This window comes from Schistocerca gregaria, chromosome 1 (genome assembly GCF_023897955.1).
Source record: "Schistocerca gregaria isolate iqSchGreg1 chromosome 1, iqSchGreg1.2, whole genome shotgun sequence".
Taxonomy (NCBI): domain Eukaryota; kingdom Metazoa; phylum Arthropoda; class Insecta; order Orthoptera; family Acrididae; genus Schistocerca; species Schistocerca gregaria.
Window position 1 is genome coordinate 258,351,891 of NC_064920.1, and position 24,337 is coordinate 258,376,227.

The window sequence follows — 24,337 nt, forward strand, 5'->3', positions numbered from 1 at the left end:
CGTGTAACTGAAGTTTAACGAGTTCCTTTTAGCACTCATGTGGACGACCTCACACTTTTCATTATTTAGGGTCAACTACCACTTTTCGCACCATTCAGATACCTTTTCTAAATCGTTTTGCAGTTTGTTTTGATCTTCTGATGACTTCATTAGTCGATAAATGACAGCGTCATCTGCAAACAACCAAAGACGGCTGCTCAGATTGTCCCCAAAATCATTTATATAGATAAGGAACAGCAAAGGGCCTATAACACTGCCTTGGGGAATGTCAGAAATCACTTCTGTATTACTTGATGACTTTCCATCATTTAGTACGAACTGTGACCCCTCTGACAAGAAATCACAAATACAGTCACATAACTGAGACGATATTCCGTAAGCACGCAATTTCACTACGAGCCGCTTGTGTGGGACAGTGTCAGAAGGCTTTTGGAAATCCAGAAATATGGAATTGATCTGAAATCCCTTGTCAATAGCACTCAACACTTCATGGGAATAAAGAGCTAGTTGTGTTTCCCAGGAATGATGTTTTCTAAACCCATGTTGACTGTGTGTCAATATGCCGTTTTGGCATACAGTCTGGACCAGAAGATTTGGTTTTATTAAGTGATTTAAGCTGCTTCACTGCTCCGAGGATATTTTGTTTTGAATTGTTTTATTATACTAATGAACTAGGTCTTTGTCCATAGATATGAGGATTAATATCACTAAATAGGAACCTGTTTACTGAATATTCAGTTCAATTACATTTGTTTGGGATGTACAGAAGTTTTGTTAAACACAGTTTTCTTGGAAAAAAATTAATTAATCGAAAATATATAAGCAGCCTTAAGTCAGTGATATGTATTTTTTGGCTAATATGTATTTCAACTAAGAAATACATATGAAAACAAAATATCCAAATAAATTCCAAGCAATTAATAACTGTCCAATTGCTCGTTGGTTTGGCATATAAATAATGCAATAACCAAATAATATCATTATATAAGAGAAGAAATGGTTCTACTAGACAAAGAGTCGTCATTTCTTGTAGAAAGAATTGGGTTTTTCAAAGCTCCTAGAACAAGCTTTACCCAGCCATAATATACTAAGCCGAACATATGTTAATCAGAAAACTGTTCCTGACATCTAGGACAGAATTTATGAAAAGTTCTTAGTTTCTGTAACTTCAAACATTGGAAAATCCAGGATAGAATGATAACAATTTTTGTAAAGGATACATTACTACTCACCATAAAGAGGAAACATTGAATTGGAGGCAGGCACACAAGGCCATCTTCTAAAGTAGAAAACACATACCCTTTCAGGCAAGCTCAACTCTCTTACGAGCCCACTGTCTCTGGTCAGTTTTGAAAGCTCAATTGTATATCAGTCTTTTTGTTGTGCTTGTCAGCAACTCAGTGTCTCCTCTGTATGGCTTCTTTAACTTCTGGTAGGTATATGTCTGCAGCTGTACTATGAAAACCACTGTGAAGTGCTTGGCAGATTGTACAACCCATTGTACCACTTATTAGGAATTTCTCCCATTCCACTCAGATGATTGCTGAAGTGCTTCCGTATATGTTGTAACTAGTCTGATCTTGTATTTATAATCTATGAGGGAGCAATGCACAGGGAGTTGTGATGTATTTCCAAATTCATCACTCAAAGTTGGTTCTAGATACCATCTGTACTGCCCTTCTTTGTATCCGTTCAATATCATTTGTTAGTTTTATTTGGCATGTGTCCCATACACTTTAGTAGTATTCTAGGATGGGTCACATGAGTGTTTTATATGCAGCCTCACGTGTAATCTGATTGCATTTCCATAGTATTTTATCAATGAACTGCTGTCTTCTGCTATGTGCTTCACCTGTGACTGACACTATGTGGTCATTCCATTTCATATCCCCACAAATTGTTACATTATAGTCCTAGGGTGGAACTCCACATGTCGGTGTACCTGAACTTGTATGTGTGATAGATTATTAGAATGATGGTAACATTGACAGTTCAGCATATATTTAACAACGTATTATGATGTAATAAGTGTCGTACCCCCACCCCCCACCCGTCTCCCCCAGTGAGCCATGGACCTTGCCGTTGGTGAGGAGGCTTGCATGCCTCAACGATACAGATAGCCGTACCGTAGGTGAAACCACAACGGAGGGGTATCTGTTGAGAGGCCAAACAAAAGTGTGATTCCTGAAGAGGGGCAGCAGCCTTTTCAGTTGTTGCAAGGGCAACAGTAATTTCTCCGGAGGACATGCAGCTTTACTGCATGATTAAATGATGATGGCATCCTCTTGGGTAAAATATTCCGGAGGTAAAATAGTCCCCCATTTGGATCTCCGGGTGGGGACTACTCAGGAGGACAACATTATCAGGAGAAAGGAAACTGGCGTTCTACGGATCAGAGCGTGGAATGTCAGGTTTCTTAATCGGGCAGGTAGGTTAGAAAATTTAAAAAGGGAAGTGGATAGGTTAAAGTTAGATATAGTGGGAATTAGTCAAGTTCAGTGGCAGGAGGAACAAGACTTTTGATCAGGTGAATACAGGGTTATAATCACAAATTCAAATAGGTGTAATGCAGGAGTAGGTTTAAAATGAATAAAAAAAATAGGAGTGCAGGTAAGTTAATACAAACAGCATAGTGAACGCATTATTGTGGCCAAAATAGACACGAAGCCCACGCCTACTACAGTAGTACAAGTATATAAACCAACTAGCTCTGCAGATGACGAAGAAATTGATGAAATGTATGATGAGATAAAAGAAATTATTCAGGTAGTGAAGGGAGATAAAAATTTAATAGTCATGTGTGACTGGAATTTGAGAGTAGGAAAAGGGAGAGAAGGAAACATAGTAGGTGAATATGGATTGGGGCTAAGAAATGAAAGAGGAAGCCACATAGTAGAATTTTGAGCAGAGCATAACTTAACCATAGCTAACACTTGGTTCAAGAATCATGAAAGAAGGTTGTATACATGGAAGAGCCCTGGAGATACTAGAAGATATCAGATAGATTATATAATGGTAAGACAGAGATTTAGGAACCAGGTTTTAAATTGTAAGACATTTCCAGAGGCAGATGTGGACTCTGACCACAATCTATTGATTATGAACTGTAGATTAAAACTGAAGAAACTGCCAAAAGGTGGGAATTTAAGGAGGTGGGACCTGGATAAAGTGAAAGAACCAGAGCTTGTACAGGGTTTCAGGGAGAGCATAAGGGAACAATTGACAGGAATAGGGGAAAGAAATACAGTAGAAGACGAATGGGTAGCTTTGAGGGATGAAATAGTGAAGGCAGCAGAGGATCAAATAGGTAAAAAGACAAGGGTAACAGAAGAAATATTAAATTTAATTGATGAAAGGAGAAAATATAAAAATGCAGTAAATGAAGCAGGCAAAAAGGAATACAAACGTCTCAAAAATGAGATCGACAGGAAGTGCAAAATGGCTAAGCAGGGATGGCTAGAGGACAAATGTAAGGATGTAGAGGCTTATCTCACTAGGGGTAAGATAATACTGCCTACAGGAAAATTAAAGAGACCTTTGGAGATAAGAGAACCACTTGTATGAATATCAAAAGCTCAGATGGAAACCCAGTTCTAAGCAAAGAAGGGAAAGCAGAAAGGTGGAAGGAGTATATAGGGGGTCTGTACAAGGGCAATGTACTTCAGGAGAATATTATGGAAATGGAAGAGGATGTAGATAAAGATGTCATAAGATTTGAGGGGCATGAAAGGGAAGCAGTGGTTGGGAAAGGAGTGAGACAGGGTTGTAGCCTCTTCCCGATGTTATTCAATCTGTATATTGAGCAAGCAGTAAAGGAAACAAAAGAAAAATTTGGAGTAGGTATTAAAATTCATGGAGAAGAAATAAAAACTTGGTTCGCCGATGACATTGTAATTCTGTCAGAGATGGCAAAGGACTTGGAAGAACAGTTGAACGGCATGGACAGTCTTGAAAGGAGGATATAAGATGAACATCAACAAAAGCAAAACGAGGATAATGGAATGTAGTCGAATTAAGTCGGGTGATGCTGCAGGAATTAGATTAGGAAATGAGACACTTAAAGTAGTAAATGAGTTTTGCTATTTGGGGAGCAAAATAACTGATGATGGTCGAACTAGAGAGGATGTAAAATGTAGACTGGCAGTGGCAAGGAAAGCGTTTCTGAATAAGAGAAATTTGTTAACATCGAGTATAGATTTAAGTGTCAGGAAGTCATTCCTGAAAGTATTTGTATGGAGTGTAGCCATGTATGGAAGTGAAACGTGGATGATAAATAGTTTGGACAAGAAGAGAATAGAAGCTTTCGAAATGTGGTGCTACAGAAGAATGCTGAAGATTAGATGGGTAGATCACATAACTAATGAGGAGGTATTGAGTAGAATTGGGGAGGAAAGGAGTTTGTGGTACAACTTGACTAGAAGAAGGGATCGGTTCGTTGGACATGTTCTGAGGCATCAAGGGTTCACCAATTTAGCACTGGAGGGCACCGTGGCAGGTAAAAATTGTAGAAGGAGACCAAGAGATAACACACTAAGCAGATTCAGAATTATGTAGGCTGCTGTAGGTACTGGGAGATGAAGAGGCTTGCACAGGATAGAGTAGCATGGAGAGCTGCATCAAACCAGTCTCAGGACTGAAGACCACCACCACAACAACAACAACAACAAGTGTCGTACTCATCGGATCTTGTGGGACTCGCACAGTCAAAACACTGTGTTTTGACGATGACGTGTACTCATGTCAGATAGTTTTATATTCTGACAGAATGTGACTTTGCAGTGTTCCTTGATAATGGTCATAGGGCCAAAATTGTAACAGTAACAATAAATATTTTATACAGTCAACAGTGACTGTCATGTCTTGTAAGAAATATTATGACTGTGAATCCCAATCATGAGAAGTTAATGAAAACAGCACGAGATGGAATTCCACCCCTCATACGATAGAGTGCTTATTGGAATAAAAATTGACTATGTCATTGTACATAGCTGATCATAATGCTTATTAATTTGATGTCTCATCAGCAGTGTTTTACAGAGCAGAATGCTAAACTTTTGAAGCTCATTGAAGAAATTACAAAAATAAGTTATGGTCAACCTTTTATATCCCAAGTTATACCACATGTTTCAGCATTAAACAAGCATTTAGATGAGACAGAGGTAACTTAAGGAGCTCCTGACATGCCACAAATAAGTGCCTCCTTCAAAGCTGAATTAGAACTTGTTTCAGTGCCTCAAATCAAGATCCAAATTAATTTTTTGCAAGATTTCTAGTCCAAGATTTAAGACGGACTTATTAGGGCTAGTTGAAATGCATAGATTTCAACAGACAACGTGCCAAATGAAAATAATCATAATAATAATAATAATAATAATAATAGTCAATGTGATGGTCCTGAAACAGTTGCAGTTGCACGTGAGGTTGACTCTTATGTGTAGACAGTTTGAATCAATCGTGACTGCTCTATTTGATTATCAGATGATGCAACACAGTATACAAATTTGGCAAAACGTTTGTTATGATTTATCTTTCAGCACTTTGGAACAGTTTTACCCTGAAAAGTCTGTTTATGAAGTGAAGTGAAATTGCTTATTACCTCTTAACACAGAAAAATGGTGTTCATTCACCATAATTTACCTCTAGTACAGTATGAATACTTTTTTCCAAATGAATAGTAAATTGTTTGTTTATGTGGATGTGTTGTGGATTTGTGTGTTTCTGATATTGTACATGGGAATTAAATAAAGTCACTTTTATGAAATGTTCATAATATATTGACGTATTATCCAGTATGTAGTCAGATAGTAAAATTAGGCTGCGTTCCTGATTGTTACCAGATATCCATTTCATCTTCGCTACAGATCGTTATGCTGCAATATTATGTAAGAAATAAAACAGTGCCAAAAGCACCACAGATTATTTTGAAATTGATCAGATTGTTCAAAAAAAACTTCTAATTTGTCTTAAAAAAGGATACACTGTGTAGAATGCACAGTTTGTGATCAGTATTACCAGTTTTGGCTTATGGAAGGCAGATATGAACTTCTAATGAAACACCCGTTTAAATAAATTGGAGTGACATGAAGAAAGTGTAGTCAGAAAATGTAAAGGTCTACTTTTACGGGGGAGGGGGGGCTATTGACGTACAATGTAGATTTTCATGGGCAGCGTCTGTGTCTTTGGTGTATTTTGTTGTATGGGCATTAGGCTGTGGTCTAGGCAAATTTCTGTGCTAAACATTTTGGATCCTAATGTTGAAGACATCATCGGAGCCCGATCTTGTTCAGGTTTGAGTCTTCATACCCTCTAATGTTGTCTCCAGTATAGAGAGACAAAATTCTAGGCACCCAAATTTGCCTGAGACCAGCCCACGCCACCAAATAGCTTGTGCCCTCACATTGTAACAGTGAGCTACTGACATGCTCACAGTCGCTAAGGCAGTGGTTGTGGTGGTCAGGCAGGACTTGGAGGGGGGGGGGGGGGGGGGGGGGGGGTTCGGGTGGTAAGTGCTGGAACAAGGAAGTTCCACAAAAAGAAAATTGTTGATGAGTCTATTCTTTGCCACTAATGTTAGTTCTACAGAGGTGTGCGAATTAGTGCCTTTCCAGGGAAATTTACTTTTTGAGCCGGCTACATTGATGGGAAATGTCACCAAAATTAAATTTAAATTTCTCTTAATTTATGAACTGAACATGTTGCAGCTTAAATACAAAACATGATATTTCTTACGATTGATGCAGTCTTATGGTGAATGACATTTTTGGGAAAAGTTTAAATTGGTATCAACAGGTATTTCACGATTGCTACATTCATGTGTTAAGCACAAAACCACTGGATATCAATGAATACTATTTATTTTGCTTTTCACTAAGGCATCTATGTCTGGTACCACTTTCCGAGCACTACTACAAGGTGCTTTCTGTAAGTATTACAACACTTTATTTTTTCACTAATTTTACTTTAAAAAATGCAGAATTTGCTGTGGAACATTATGATATGTTTCTGCTTCAGCCCCTATAGTTAGTTACATGAAGTTCCAGTAGGTGGCAGGGCTATACAAAGCCTCCAAAATGGCACCAAAATGGAGGTACGTTCGAAGCAGAGAGCTGTCATTGAATCTCTGTTGGCAGAAAACCAGCACATCACTGATATTCATAGATGCCTGTCATCAGCACAACTTCATCGTGCAGACCTGTCCACTCTCCTGCATGCTGGTCGGCCGCACATAACTGTGAATCCTGCAGTGTTGGAATGTGCGGACACTCTCATTCGATTTGATCGATGGATCACAAACAAACACCTTGCTGCACAACTAGACATCTCTGTTGGTAGTGCTGACATACTCGTCCACTCCATGGGAAGCAGTATGTAGATGATACAGAGTTTATTGATGTCGACCAGTGAGATGGTACCATGCAGGAATACAGGTACTCACAGTAAAGTGGAATAAGACCATCACATTGAACAGAGATTATGTTGAAAAATAGGGTTTTGTAGCCTGAAGAGTGGGGAATAGTGTAGTGCATTGGAATCCTGAAAAAACCAAAGTGGTTTTAGAAAAAAAAAAAGTGTTGCATTACGATATGAACAGCTCTTGTAATTGAAAGGTAAGATTTTAAGTTTAAGTCTGTCTGTCTGCTTCTCTAGATAGGTTTTTCATTCTCTTCGTTATGGAAAAGTGTTGTTCCCACAAGTATGTAAGTTCAAAAATTGACATAATATGTTAAGTCCTGTAAATTTATATTGAGAAAAAATTTTATTCTAGTCAATAAGTTTTATTTTATAATGAAACATATCACGCAACTCCCTGTGACATTGTAGTTCTATTAGCTGCAGCTGGTGCTAGGCACCCCACACAGATGTGTTGTAAATTTATATTGGTATGTCTGACCTCCTCTATGAAATTCCCAACCTGGCCATCGTACTGCTTTTCATCAGTTTAAAATGAGCTACTCACCACCTTTAGCACTGCACTTTATGTATGTACAATTGCATCAGAAGATATGATAAACCTACCACGTGGTCATTCCTATGAAGAGAGCTTACAGTTTGCGTGTTATATAATGACATATGGCTGCACCAATTTACTGCAAATATTCACACTCAGACTCAAGAGGACACCAGTGTTTTTGCTCATCCCTGCACCTACTGCACTGCCCTACCTTAGACCACAGTGTAATGCAACAAAACAAAATATACCTTGGAGGAATCTGAATATTTTTCGACACCAAACTCGTAGACACATTTTGGTAATAGTAACTCCTATATTGGCATATCATATGCTGTAATAGTTCTCACATTTCATACATGAATGGAGTCGGAAGGAACTTTCATATGTGGTGCAGCATGTAATACGTTTTTCAGATTGCATAATGGTGATTTTGCTGATGACAAATGTAAATGTAGAAGAAAGAATATTAGATTGTCTGAAAAGTGAATTCAGACTTTTTCTGTATGTACATAAAGTGATAATTTAAATATTATGAGTAAATTATGCTCAATAAAATAGATAAAATGTTCCATTTACATTGTTCCAGGCCAGAGGAACTGTTGACAGCAATTAAGAAACATGGTTTCATAGCTGCCACAGAAGCTGTTCATGTAGCTGAACATCAGTTGTGGAAGAATTCCTGTAGCACTGTGGGAGACAGAAGCATGGAGCACAGACTTGCAGATTTACATCTAAAACTTGCACAGTATTGTCGCAGTCACTATGGTAAGTATGATAAAATCACATCACAGTCAAATTACTTTATTAAAATAGCCCAATGAATGTCTCATTATTCTGTTTTTTGTCTCCCTGTGACATTCGGATATAGGTACATAAAGTAAAGAAGAGGCAACCACTCACTTAAACCAGACTCGTGTGTTGAGCATAAAAACACCTAACAGGAAACAGTATTCACAATAGCTTTCAAGCTCTTGCTCTTTTTTTCCCCTAGTAAAAGTACACACATAGCCACATAGACCCAAATGCACACTCCTGTGGCCATAGTGAGTCTCGCCATGGTGTACATTTGATTATCTTTGTGGTTGTGTGTGAGAATGTGTGTACTTTCACTAGACAAAAAGCAAGAGCATGAAAGCTTCTGGCCAAGTTTACATCTAGCGTATGCCGTCTAAAATCTGTGATGCAGACCACTTGCTGGAAATAGTGAAACACGTTGGAGGGGGAGGGGTTTAGTGATGATTTGGGCAGCCATATCTCTGTATTTCATAGGCAGCATGGTTACTCTCCAAGGTCGGACTACCACCACAGATTACGTGACCATTTTGGCTGGTCACGTTCTTCTCATGCTATGGCATTTTTTCCCCAATTGTGATAGTGTTTTGCAAGATGACATCCTCTGTGTTCACATAACTGACATCGTCCATAGATGATTTTGTGAGCTTGAGGATGAATTGTCAGGTCTTGGCTGGCCACCACATCAGCAGATCTCAATATTATTAAGACTTTGGTGTCTACTTTGGAGTGATGAGTGTCTGATTAGTACTCACCTTTCATCACCATTACCTGAACTTTCCATTATTTTGCAGGAAGAATGTATAAGAATCCCCTGAAAAGCATATAGGGTTTCTATTTACCCATTCTGAGATGACTACAAGCTGTTTTGAATGCCAACTTGTTTCCTGTATCGTATTAGATGTGCTAATGTGTTGTGTTGTTGTTCTTGGTAATTCCATTTTTTTCCCTCTCCATATGTTGTTACCTAAGTGTTCTCCAAAAAGAAAAATATAAAAACAATTCAGAATAAAATAGTGAGCATTTTAAAATTTTTGTTCCCTGCAAAACATTGTACTATGTAATCTTCTATAAAACACATTATTATTTGCCAGGAGAAAGATTGCTAGTACAAAAATCAAAATTCTGTAAACAGATAAAGAAGTTGCTTGTTACAAGTGATACGTAATACGTGATATTTCCTGTTACCAGGTCCTGACACCCAAAATTATGACATCACCATTGTAACCTCACTACTGAAGGCTATGAAGTATGGCTCAGCTGAAGCTCGCCAGCTATTTCCATGTCTTCTGGAGCTACATCGTTTGCCAACTGAACTGTTATATGAATTTAAAACTCAGGTAAGCTTCAACTGTTGATATATCAGGATCAGTCATTTTCCTTTCCCATATTCTAACTTGATAATAGCTTTTCTCATAGTTGAATGTTGCCTTACTTGGTTCTAAATAAATTCTTAATTTTGGTGTTGTTGTTTACTATTCTCCATTAGACAATGTGGGATCCAAAGAAGGATCTCACTCCCATTTAGCAATTACTGCTGTGGGAGTAATTACAGAAGAGTTTGTAGAGTAAGTGAAGTGAGAAAATGAGCACTGAGTATATTGGATTCATAACTTTAAGAGGATTACAGTGTTACAATGTTGGAAGGAATGGAATAAAGTATGAAGAAAGTCATGTCAAGCACTACGTAAAGAAGCTGGGTTTGATGTGGTGTGGGTTTAAGTGGTGGACTACAATTATTATAACTATCGACATTGTAATTCTGGTTAAGTAATAAAGGGCTGGAAATATCTGATAAGTGAAATATCAAGTATGAAATCTGAAACAGTTACTGCATGTGTTTGGAAACAAAAATGTGGTGGGGAAAATGAAAAGGGAATTGAGAAAGAAGACAGGCAAAAGGAGAAGAGGGAGGATAGGAAATAATGAAGAAGATATCCCACTCCTTAACCCCCTCCACACACACACACACACACACACACACACACACACACACACACACACACACACACACACAGCTGAACTGCTACTGTGTGCTAGTGAAGTACATTGTCGGAGCTGTAGTTCTGCAGCTCAGATGGGATGAAGGGTTGTGTTGGATAGAGTGGGGAAGGGAAGAAAGAAGGCAGGGAGTGGAAGGAAGGGTAGAGGAATGATGGCTAATGGTTTGGAAGGAGGCAGCAGGTGCATGGAATAGAAATGTGACATGGAACATGACACCAGTGAGTTCATGTAGTGCCTGATGGTGGTGTTGTGGAGAAGGTGAATGTGAAAGGGAGACAGAGTGGAGGAAGAAGAGGCTATGGGGAATGCGGCGTGTGTGCAAGATCAGTGAAGTTAAAGTCGTGTTGCAGAGTGGAGATGGGTCTGACAATAAGTTGTCGGGATTGATACCAGGGGCAATACAGCAAAAAAAAAAAAGTGTTGCAAGGACAGTTCCCATATTTTTATGTCTTTCTCAGTTACAGAGTGCAATTTATTACTACGCGTAATTTAAGTTTATGATGAATGTCTTCAAGACCTGAGTACAAACCATTATTCAGTCATATCAAGCCAACTTACGTATATCACACAATGGAAAATCCAGAAGGGAATGTAGCAATATTAGAGAAGAAAATTGCTACTTGCCATATAGCAGAGATGCTGAGTCACAGTAGGCACAACAAAAAGACTCGCACAATTATAAGCTTATATATCAGTACCTCCATCCATATCAAATGTACTAACCACCACCACCAATACCTCCACTTTGACAGCTGTCACCCATTCCATATCAAGAAGTCCCTTCCGTACAGCATAGCCATCAGTGGTCATTGCATCTGCGTTGACAAGCAGTCCCTCTCAAAATATACCAAGGGTCTCACTGAAGCCTTCACTGACTATAATTATCCTCCCAACCCTGTATAAAAACAAATCTTCCTTGCCTTATCGGAAAGATCTCCCACCACCTTCCAAAGTCCCACAGTCCAGCCACAGAGAAGCATTCCACTCATAACTCAGTACCATCCGGGACTGGAGCAACAGAATTACATTGTCCACTAGGGTTTCGATTACCTCTCGTCATGCCCTGAAATGAGAAATGTCCTGCCCACTATCCTTCCCACCCCTCCTACAGTGGTATTCTGCCGTCCACCGAATCTACACAATCTACTCGTCCATCGTTACACAATCCCTACTCCCAAACCCATACCTCATGGCTCATACCCCTGTAATAGACCTAGATGGAAGACGTGTCCCATACATCCTCCTACCACCACCTACTCCAGTCCATTCACTAACATCCCCTATCCCATCAAAGGCAGGGCTACCTGTGAAACCAGTCATGTGGTTTACAAGCTAAGCTGCAACCACTGTGCTGCATTATATGTAGGCATGACAACCAACAAGCTGTCTGTCCACATGAATGGCCACTGACAAACAGTGCCCAAGAAACAAGTGGACCACCCTGTTGCTGAATACGCTGCCAAACATGACATTCCCATCTCAGTGACTTCCCTGCAGTGCATCCTACATACCCATGACCCTCCTGACCTCAACCTTCATTAGTCAATGTCCTCACACATCCATCTCCCTCCCTGTTCCCATTCCAGCGCTACACAGCTGTCATTTCACGATCACACTCGGTCTGTTAATTTCTTTTTATCCCTGTCCTAGCCTTCTCCTTAGCCCCACCCAGTCGCCACTCTCTTCGTGCACTGGTGCTGCTGCTCGCAGTGTGGCTTCAGGTGTCTGAGACTGCAGTTTTGTGTGTGTGTGTGTGTGTGTGTGTGTGTGTGTGTGTGTGTGTGTCTATTGCTGACAAAGGCCTTAATGGCCGAAAGCTATAACTGTGTGAATCTTTTTGTTGTGCCTATTGCGACTCAGCATCTCCGCTGTATGGCGGGTAGCAACATTCCTTCTCTAATATTGTTACAACTTGTGAATATGTGACACAGTTAGCAACTAATAAGTCAAAAAAGTTTTGTCATTTTGTTTAAAAATGTAAGGTCCACATACAAACTATTGGAACAGACATGTTGCCTCTATTCATTTCCCAACCACATAGTGAAGAGAAGGTGATGTTAGAGGAAGAATCCAGATGGCAGAGGTTGTGAAGCAGCTATTGAAATTGAGCATGTTGAGCTCAACAGCATGTTCCTCCATTAGTTGGTCAACATTACTGTTAGTCACAGTTTGGCAGTAGTCAGTCATTCATGTGAACAGCTTGTTAGTGGTCATGCTAACATAAAACATTGTGCAGAAATTGCAGCACGGTTGGTGTGTGACACGGCTGCTTTCACAGGTGGCCTTGCCTCTGACAGGATAGGTTCGCCTAAGTCTTCCAGAGGAATATGACCCCTGTGTCAATGGGTTTAGAGTTGGTGTAGCATGCACAATGCCTCTCATCTAACACCTGCCGATGGAATTTGATGAGTATTTCCACAACACTCTCGTGCCAGCTCCCATGTCAAAACACGTCGCTCTTTGTTTGATCATCTCTCTCTCTCTCTCTCTCTCTCTCTCTCTCTCTCTCTCTCTCTCTCTCTCTCTCTCTCTCTCTCTCTCTTTGTCCTACCTGGTAGGGATACTAGGTATATGAACGATACTCAAGAATTGGCTGAACAAGCACCTTATAAGCCACTTCTTTCATGGATGAATTACATTTACTTATGATTCTTCCTATGAATCTGAGCCTGGCATCTGCTTTTCCCATTATTTGTTTTATGTGGTCATTCCCCTTGAGGGCACTCTGGATACATCCTCATAGATATTTTATGGTGGATACTTTTTCCAGCTGCTAGTCACCAACAGTGTAGCTGTCCACTAGTGAATTTCTTTTCCTTTGTATGCACAACATGTTACCTTTGTTGACATTCAGGGTCAACTACAAATACCTACACCATTCATCAATTGTCTGGAAGTAATTCTACATATCAGTACTATCTTCTGGCATCACTATTTTGTTATAGACAACCGAGTCACGTGCAAATTGCCTTAAATAGCATCCAATGCTTTCTACTAAACTATTTATGTATATTGTAAATGATAACATTCCTATCACACCTTTCACTCGGGAAATTATTCTTACATCTGTCAGTTTTCTTCTGTCAAGAGCGATGTTTGAGTTCTGTCCACAGGGAAGTCTTGAATCCAGTTGCAAATATGCCCTGATTGCACTGATACTCAATAAGCTATCTTCTTCTTCTTCTTCTCCTCCTCCCCCCCCCCCCCCCCCCCCCCACACACACACACACACACACACACACACACCAAACAGCAGAGCAGGAGTGTATCAAATGCCTTCCGGAAGTCAGGGAACATGGCATTAACCTGAACCCCATTATCCACGGTGCTGTCCATCTCATGGAGGAATAGAGTGAGCTGAGTTTTGCAGGAACTCTGTTTGCAGAATACATGATCATTTTATGCAGTCATAGAACATCAACTGCACACCTGCCACTGCATCATTGCGAAACTGTATCAAGAAAGCATTGACTCGCACACCAAAGGAAAGAGCAAGCAGCACCACATCCCCGGGAAGAGAGAGTTCAGCACCCCCTGTCAGTGCTCGCTTAACCAGCTGCCCATCACTGGTTGGTCCCACTTCGGTCACAGACTTCAAGACCAGCAGTGCTGAGTAATAGGAAGACAATACTTAGCCTGCATTCTTTGAGTAGTAATACAGAACAATGTAATTGTATGTAGATAGCACAGGAAGCTACTTGATAAAAAGAAGTTATGTTTCTTTCCCTTTTAGAAAGAAAATGTCCTATTAATTAGAAAGTTTAATGTATAGATCGTTCTGGGTTCCTGCCACTGGGTTCCTTGTTTGTGTCGGCATTGATTCACACAGTAGCCGACACAACTGATTTTTATGGAGTAGATTTTCATTCTCAAAAAACTTCATAATTCTGGAGCTTAAAATAATTTCTGTAATTCTACAAAAGACTGATGTCAATGATCTAGGTCTGTAATTCTGTGCATCTGTCCTATGGCCTTTCTTAAAAATCGGTATGACCTGAGCATTCTTCCAGTTTCTAGGTACCCTTCATTGCTCAAGCAACCTATGATAAATTACAGCTAGAAGGAGAGCAAGCTATTTTGGATAATCTTTGTAGAATCGTATAGGTATCTCATCTGGTCCTGACACCTTTCCCCTACTGAGTGATTACAGTTGTTTTTCTGTTCCGTGATTGGTTATCTCAATATCTGCTATTTTGACATTTGAACAATGATTGAAAGCAAAGACCATGTTATGATCTTCTGCAGTGAAATAATTTTGGAAGACTGAATTCAATATTTCGGCCCTCTCTCTGTTATCCTCCGTTTCAGTGCCAGTATAGTCACTAAGTGAATGAATAGTTGATATTGACCCACTTACTGATTTTATGTGTGACCAAAAGCTCTTAGGGCTTTTACTGGGGTTGGTTGACAAAGTTTTACTTTCATAGTCATTGAACACTTTTCTCCTGCCACTCATTTTCACTTCATTCAGCTTTTGTTTGTCACCTATGTTTTTACTTCTCTTGAATCCGAAATGAAGTTCTCTTTGTTTATGTAGCAGTTTTCTAACACAAATATTAAACTATTATGTGTCTTTCAGAATGAGATTTTCTCTCTGCAACAGTGTGTGCGCTGATAAGAAACTTCGTGGCAGATTAAAACTGTGTGCTGGACCAAGACTCGAACTCGGGACCTTTGTCTTTTGCGGGCAAGTGCTCTACTAACTGACCTACCCAAACACGACTCACGACCTGTCCTCACAGCTTCAATTCTGCCAGTACCTTGTCTCTTACCTTCCAAACTTCACAGAAGCTCTTCTGCGAACCTAGCACACCTAGAGCACTTGCCCGCGAAAGACAAAGGTCCTGAGTTCGAGTCTCGGTCCAGCACACAGTTTTAATCTGCCAGGAAGTGTCATATGGCGTGTCTTTTCCATCCCTTAAGACATTACTTGGGACATACTTTCCTAGGACACAATGCACAATACCTTTGAATTTTTTTTCCATTTATTCTCCATATCTTCATCCTCATCAGTGATTATTTGATGCTGACTGCTCAGATACTCTGAAATCTGCATCCTGTGACTCTTGCTAAGCAAAAATATCTTCCTACTTTTCTTAACATTCTTTGTAACACACTTTGCCATAGGCAGTGTCACAGCTTTATGAACACTTGTACCTTCCTCTGTGTTAACTGATTCGATAAGTTTAGGTCTGGTTGTTGCCAAGCGGTCTAAGACGTTACCCTCGTGAGTTAGTTTTTATTTATTTATTTATTTATTTACATATCTATCTCCATAGGACCAAATTGAAAAGCAAATCTGCAAAGTCATGGAATGTGTCAGTACATGAAATTACAACATAAAAATAATAACAGGTAAAATAAAATGTTTGTGAAGCAAAAAAAAAAATCAAGCCATGAGTTTAAGTAAATGCAATCAACAATAAAACATAAGAATTAGCTAAATTTTTCAAGGAACTCCTCAACAGAATAGGAGTAGTGACCCATAAGGAAACTCTTTAGTTTCAGTTTGTGAAAGCACATGGATCACTGCTAAGATATTTGAATTCTTGTGGTAGCTTATTGAAAACAGATGCAACAATATACTGCACACTTTTCTGCAAAAGAGTCAAGGAAGTGTGATCCAAATGCTGGTTGGATTTCTGCCTAGTATTAACTGAGTGAAAGCTGCTGATTCTTGGGAATAAGCTGATACTCTTAACAAGAAATGACAGTAAAGAATATATGTATATTGAGAGGCCGGTGTCAGAATATCCAGATTAATGGACAGGGATCGACAAGAGGTTCAAGAACTTGCAACACTTATTGCTCGAACTGCCCATTTTTGAGCCAAAAATATCCTTTGAGAAAGGGAAGAGTTAACCTATATGTCATAAGTGAATGAAAATAAGTGAAGTAGACCACTTTTCATGTCGAACTGTCACTTTTTCAGACACTGTTCAAACAGTAAAAATGACAGCATTAAGTCTTTGAACAAGATCCTCAATGTGGGATTTCTAGGACAATTTACTATCTATCTGAATACCTAGAAATTTGAACTGTTCAGTTTCACTGACCATATTCTGTGAAATTAAAATGCCAGGTTTTGTTGAATTGTGTGTTTGCACTGTTTGAAACACCGCCAATGTTGCCCACAATATCCTTCACTACCAAGCTAGTGTCATCAGCAAACAAATATTTTTGATGCACCTGTAATACTAGAGGGAACATCATTTATATAAATAAGAAACAGGAATGGTCCCAGCACTGATACCTAAGGCATCCCCTATTTGACCATACTCCACTGAGACCCCGCATCATAGCCTTTCTCAATGAATGGTCCAATTTCTGGAGCAATATTACATGATCAGCCCAATGAAACACCTTAGTTAAATCAAAAAACTATGCCTAGCATTCGAAACCTTTTGTTTAATCCATCCTTTACCTCACAGAGAAAAGAGCGTATAGGATTTTCAGTTGTTAAACCACTTCTAAAGGTGAACTGTACATTTCATAGCTAATTATGTGATATAAAATATCAATTATCATTACCTACACAGTCTTTTAAATAACTGTAGCAAACACTGATGGTATAGGAATAAGTCTAAAAGTGTCTACAACCACCATTCAGGAAACTGGCCATTCTTAAATGAAAAATTACAAATATGGGTAAATACAGGGCTGACATGTGCAGCACAGTACTATAACAATTTGTCCAAGTTTAAACCTCTCTTCTTGTGACACAATATTTCTTTCAATTTCATCTCTACTGATGAAAACAAATTTAATCCAATTAATGTTTTCAGAGCAGAACTGAAACAGATCTAGGAGAGTAAAAGTTTGTCCATGAAGTGGCCATTGCAAGTTTGCTCTTGCTGCTAACTGCTTTGTTGTACCTCCAATCCCATCACAAGGTGATTTCCCGTGACTAGTAGCAAAAAAATTCCATTCGGTTGTCATTCGAAAATCACTCTTATGATAGCACAAATTTAGGAAATTCTTCAAATTTTTATATTGAGCACTGGAGCCATCACTGAAATAATGAATGTGGGATATCTGTGGAAACTGTGCTTTTACATATTTGATGAGCTCCTTGATACAAACGAGAACTGTAAAAGTGTCATGCCGGAAACAATCACTGATTATGCAAAAACTAGAAGATTCTACTTTCTCATTGCTGCTGAATGAAATTATACACAATGTATAATACCAATGAAAAAATCTAATAAGATATATATGCTATAAAAGACACAATCAAAACAATTTTTTGTAAATTGGATTACAAACTTTGATGGTCGTACGAATCACTTAACAAGCCACACTCAGTCAAGAGAACCCACTCACTATGCTGCAAACACACCACTGAAATACCGATTGTTCAAACAAGGCTCACAATAATTAAACAATCTGATTATTAAAGTAATTGTTGCTATTATATTTTCTATAAACAGTGAATCTTGTGAATTTTCTCTGTGAAACTAGTGGTTACGTATTTACGAAGGTAGTAGGCTACATTTAAGTGTGATATAATACAAAATTAAAACACTTAGATGTTTAACCAACCAGTTTCACATGTTTCCCTAATAACTTTAAGACAAAAATTCACAGGTTACAACACCAAGGTATTAAAATCTCTGCAATATTGATTGGAAAATTTACATCACTTGATGCATGATTCAAGCAAACCGATTCTTTTTTGGAAAAATGTTTTATACAATTGAATCCAAAAATTAGGTCTTCATTTTCCACTTGCAAATAGTTTTTCTGACACTCCCATTGTCTATTTACCAGATTTTTTTTATTTTAATTATTCAAGGCACTAATAAATATTTATTAGGCATAATAAAAAGTTTCAGGTATAATTTGAGTACCAGAATAATGGGTTCAAACTTCCAGTGCGCCTCTTTGATGATGCTACTTTTTAGGACCTTATAAGCTTGCATTGGAAAACCAAATCCACTTTTCTAGATAGTTTAGAATATGCTCTTTCTAATAACCATAGTTTAGAAGAGTTTGGAGAAAACACTTTTTTGAAAAATTTGACTAAAAATACCCATTTTTAGCAGTTTTTGAAAAATCGTCATCTTTACTCTAGATTTGTGAAATAATGGAAAGCAACAGGAGAATGAAATTTTATATTCTACGACCTAGTGTTAGTGAGTTATGGTGTGCAAAGTTTCATGTACATTCCACAATTACTTTTGGAGATATAAAAAACTAAAGTTCGCATTTTTTTTAAACATCTATATTTTCGCCAGCTTTGCTTCAAATTACCTATATGAAAATTGCTCAGAAATCCTTTTCTTAATATTACTTAATAACTTTAAAGAGCTCTAAAAATTGTATAAGATGGTCAAGTTTTGTTTCTTTCATGCAAATACTTAGAGAGATATCTCATCTCAAAGTTGCTGAAAATTCAAGGATGCACTATTGGAAGCTGTGCTATGATTTCAAACAAGTGACTATATCCCTGCAAGTATTGAATTTCTGAAACTGAAGCTTTACCAGTGTTCATTGAGAACATGTATGAATGTTCATACAAAATTTCATCAAAATCCATGATGGGCATGTGGAAACATTTCTTGATATTAGACCACTTGGCACCAAATGGCCTTGTAGAAACTAAGTTTCTGTTTAATTCACCAGCAATAATCAGAAATTGATTGTTAAGTACTGTACATATATCTAACCTATCAGTAACAGAAATATTTTTACTATGAACTGACTTTATATCGTCGACCTTGTGCTGCTGACCAGACACTTCCTTCAAATATGGTAATCAGATGCTTTTATGGAACGCCTGGGTCAGAAGCTGTAGTGGGACAGTGCTTCAGACACTTCCTACCATATGGTTTTTATTCTATGCTGTGAATTATTGTAGATGTTCTATTTGCATACCACATACGCTTTGCCTTCCTAATAATATTTGTAAATACGTATCAATACTGTTCGTAATGTGCTATTGTAGCTCAATTGTGACTACTAGTAAAATTTTGATATAATTTCCACTTTGTTCTACATGATATCCTTATCCCACTAATCAGCACCCAGGCTGCCATTTACTGCTTGGTTCTCTATCTATCTGCTCAAAGTAATTTTCGGACAAGACCTCCAGAACAATGTCACACAAAACACTCTCTCTCTCTCTCTCTCTCTCTCTCTCTCTCTCTCTCTCTCTCTCTCTCTCTCTCTCTCTCTCTCTCTCTCTCTCTCTCTCTCTTTCTCTGGCACCAGTTTTAATAACATAAAACACCCAATTTATACGTGAAAAGTTGAAGTCACCTCCCAGTATCACAACAACGTGATCAGGAACATTATAAGTGATCTGTCTGAAGCACTGTCCCACTATAGCTCCTGACACAGGTGGTCCATAAAAGCATCTGATTACCATATTTGACCAATCTTTGATACTTAATAAATAGTGGTAAAGAATATGGTTCAGTTGCTCCTGTCCAGGAAGGTATTGTGTGATGGGGGATGCTCATTTGCAGTTTGTTTTTGGAAGTGGTGGGAGCTTGATGATGTGTGAGAAGATAACACAGGAAAATCAGTTTTGTGAATCTTAACCAGATAACATGTTTGGAGTTTTGAGTGACTAGGACTATTCCCTGTAGCTGGCTCATAAGTAGTTTGACACAGGAAGATGCTGTGTGCTACCCATGGTTGTGCTGTGGATTTGTTTGTGTGCCTTCCTTTCATAGGGGAAGTAGCTATAAGCAAAGAAGTAGTCAGTAAAATGTATAAGAAATGATATTGTAAGGATCCTGTCCCAGGACCATAACTTCACTCATCCTATACCCATAACCTTTCCCCCCCCCCCCCGTCTCCTCTTCTGCTTTTGTCTCCTCCTCCCAGTCCACAATCATCATCATTCCCTGCAAAAACTCACTGATATCAGTGCCCAGGATGCATTCGCAACCTTTGCACCAGCTGCCTCCCTCCCAGCAATCAGTCATTTTTCCCAACTAGCAGACTTCAGCCTGGGGTCTGTGTGTGTGTGTGTGTGTGTGTGTGTGTGTGTGTGTGTGGCAGTGTGGCTACCACAGCAGTGGCAAAACACATCAAGTTAGTTAGGGCTAACCATTGCTAGTAAAGACTACCATCAGTTGTCCAGCAAAAATTTTCATTGTCATCATTCCATTCTACAGCTAATGATAGTCCTTATTTGCAATTGCGAATTCATTTGATGTGCTCTACTATTCAGTGAACTGTTACCTTTATTGGTCAGTAAGTTGATGCATGTGCTGAAAAATGGAAAAATATTTGCTCATTTTCCTGCTTGTTATATCCTGTATGGAGCTGTATGGAAATTAGTAGAAGTATTGTGTTTTCAGCAAACCACTTTAGAAGTAGAGCTACACAACGACAAAAACAATCACCTGTTTTTGGATGTAACAGCACATTGAGATACTTTTCATATTCAGCTGACTTTGTGCTAAGTTACTTAAAACATTTTTTCATGGAGATCAGTCTCTCTTCTGCCATTTACATGCTGGTAAAGCATGTTATTCTAAATCTCCATAAAGATTCTTTGATAAATATCATTGTTTATTTCTTTATACATCCATATGCAATATGCATCTTATGATTGTTTTCTGAATTTGTGCAATGAGTACATATACACAAATAAGCACCATTCAGATATACACAAATACCTACATATTTTTTCATCTCTTGTGTTACTTGTATTCACAACTCATATCTCTATTCTTCTGGAAACAGTATTGATGTACTGTATTGTGATCATGTAGGACCCATATAGTGATCATTCAGAATGCAATTATGCATCAGTGTCACTCATCACACAGCACTATCACTTGAGATTGTTTTATCATATGTCACAGGGGAAGTAACTTAGAAATTTTATGGGTTATGTTTAATTTAATGCTGATGTTTCATAAATTCATCATTGCTATATTCACTGTTAACTGTCAGCTTACTTTTTAATTCTTTTTAGACTTGCTTATGTCTGAAATATGCTGAAGTCTTTGAGGCAAAGTATTGAATAAAAGTTTTGGTTGATACATCATATATTTTTATATCGAGCTGTCCTGTGCATTTCGCTCTAAAATTCTGCTTTTTTTTGCGTTCATAAATGTAAAAGGCTGGAAAGGTAAGATTTTGAGTTCTTTGAAAATTCTGTACTTTATTCCCTTTGGCAAATGCCTTTTATAATTCTTACAGCTCTCATCTGAAGTTTACACATTTGTTGTGCCATGCCCCACTTAGAACCCTATACCTGAGAAAACTAGGCACAACCAAATGAAATTCACACAGTAGTGTTTCTATATAAAACATTTGCTTTTTTAAAAATATTTCTGAATGATTTTCTGATATGAAATGTCTGTCTATCCATTCTCCCAAGAATTTCGTTTGACAGACGTCCTAAAGCTTACAGTTGTGGTCATAATAATGCAATAAGAAGTTTTCACATGTTACCCTCTCGTTAGGTCAAATAAACAGTATGTAAACTACATAATTGTTGATTACTCTAATCATGGACTCTCATACAACAAAAACTCTAAAAATATGAATACCTGCACTTATCATGTGTCTCATGTATACAGAACTAATTGGAACAGAAGTTAATAGTATTCTACGCAAAATATGTTGAGAAATGTAATGATCATGTTGTGCCAAAAACATAACTATTAATAAACAGTTTTAAGTAATGCAAATTAAGTAAATACACAGACCATCCATGAAAAAAATTAAAACTTTTTTACAATTTTAAAGAAGAACTAGTTAGTAAATATGACTGTACTAATTATCTCTTAATATGGCATCTCATGTTGTCATAATTTGTTTATCATAATCTGGTAAAGAGAAAAAAAAATGGTTTGGAATCTTAAAATGAGAAGGTGCTGTAAAATAAAGTCTCTTCTTTTTCATGTTAGATATAATTCAAGGATTACTACAAGACTGATCTATTTTTAGTATCAGACGTCAGGTGTAAAATTGCAATCACATAAAGTGAAGTTAAATTAATTTCAAATGGAGTAATTTTGAACATCCTAAAAAAATGGAGAGATTGATGTACACAAGTTAAATAGCTATTTACATTGTTTTCCTTCTAGAATGGGAATGTAATTGGAGTTATCAAGAAATGAAAACTTGTTCAAAGGGAAAAAGAGTACGACTAAAGAATTTTCACAACAAATATTTAATGTATATATATGCATATAAAGTAAAGGAATATCAGATAAAGATTGTAAATTTAAAGAGATGGAACAATAGGTATAAAATACCTATAAGATACTATTTCTTGGGTTAAAAACATGCAGTTAAAGAAATTGAAAAGAAAAAGAACAGGGATGGAAAAAGAGAACCAAAATAAATGAGGGGCAGGAGGAAGAATAATAAGAACAAAATGTCCTTCAGAGCAACAAACTTACACTTTTGTCAAATATGAGACTGCAATTATGAATCAGTTTCAGAAACTGCACATACATGAGACACTAACTAGATGTTTAAACAGTGTGATAGTGGTTTGGGAGGCAAGTGTTCCAGATACTTGAGATGTATAGGAAAAAAAGAATTGTTTAAAATACATAGCACACTGACAAAAATTGAATAGGATTGGCAATAAGAAGGAATGGATGTTAGTGTGATATAGAGGCATGTAATGTTTTTCTCATTGATTTAAGAAAATAAAAACCATTATTTTCAACGCAATCAAGCAGACATTGTCACTAACACACTGGCTTCACATTCAGGACTGGTATTCAGATACCCATACATTCATCCAGATTTATGTTTATTCCCCATCCTTGTTGCCCCGAGCTTTGTGCTCTGCCATTAATGATATCTTTGATGGGACTCTACATCATAATATTGTATTGTTCTTCAGTACAGCCCACATATTTACATATATTCAGAATATATTTCACATACTTTTGAAGGCCCTGCAGTGGATCAACAAATGAATAGTTATAATGCTTGTAATTAATTTTATAAACTTGAAGTAAATGAGAAAGAGATGTGTATTCTCTTGTAGCAGACAATATACATGGATTAAAATGTCAATTAATAGCCGCATATGCCATAGTTTATAGATAAATATATCCATGGTTAATGAATGATCAAGGCCATGGAAAGCTGAAATGATAGCAGTTACTTCCATTGTCACAGAAGTAATTTTGTAAGTTCAAAGACAAAACTGGTTACTTTAGTCATTGTGCATTTGAATCTCAGTACATAACTTATCAATAAAAATAATCAATTTTTGAAAATAAAATATAATTGGATACATAAAAAAATTTACTCGCCAAGCAACAGTGGCAGAAAACACACAAAAGTTATGTAAATGTGTAAGCGTTCAGAGCCAGTGGCTCCTTTTTCTGCACAGAAGGCTTGAATGGGAAGAAAGAGTGGTGAGGGAAAAGGACTGGCAAGTTCTAGGAAATGACAAGACTTATGCAAAAGTACCCCAAAACCATGGGTCAGGGGCCTGCTAAATTCTGAAACCTGGAATATCTTCACTGTGATTTTGTATGTAATTTCTTTATAAACTCAATGTATGTGTCTGGAAAAGCAAGGAAATCATTCAGGGAATGATGAATCATTAGTGTGAGATTAACTGAAAGTGGTGGTTTTTGTTTGATTTTATTG

The 24,337-nt window shown here is 37.8% G+C and overlaps 1 protein-coding gene across 1 annotated transcript in view; it reads left to right on the top strand.

Annotated features, from left to right (window-relative positions):
- The window catches only part of LOC126341345 (DNA-dependent protein kinase catalytic subunit-like), a 526,946-nt gene that overhangs the window by 420,361 nt on the left and 82,248 nt on the right, over positions 1 to 24,337 (top strand). Inside the window, exons 45-46 of the mRNA XM_050001770.1 lie at positions 8,538 to 8,716; positions 9,935 to 10,083. Of these exons, the coding sequence (XP_049857727.1) occupies positions 8,538 to 8,716; positions 9,935 to 10,083 (328 nt within the window). The remainder of the gene's footprint in view (positions 1 to 8,537; positions 8,717 to 9,934; positions 10,084 to 24,337) is intronic.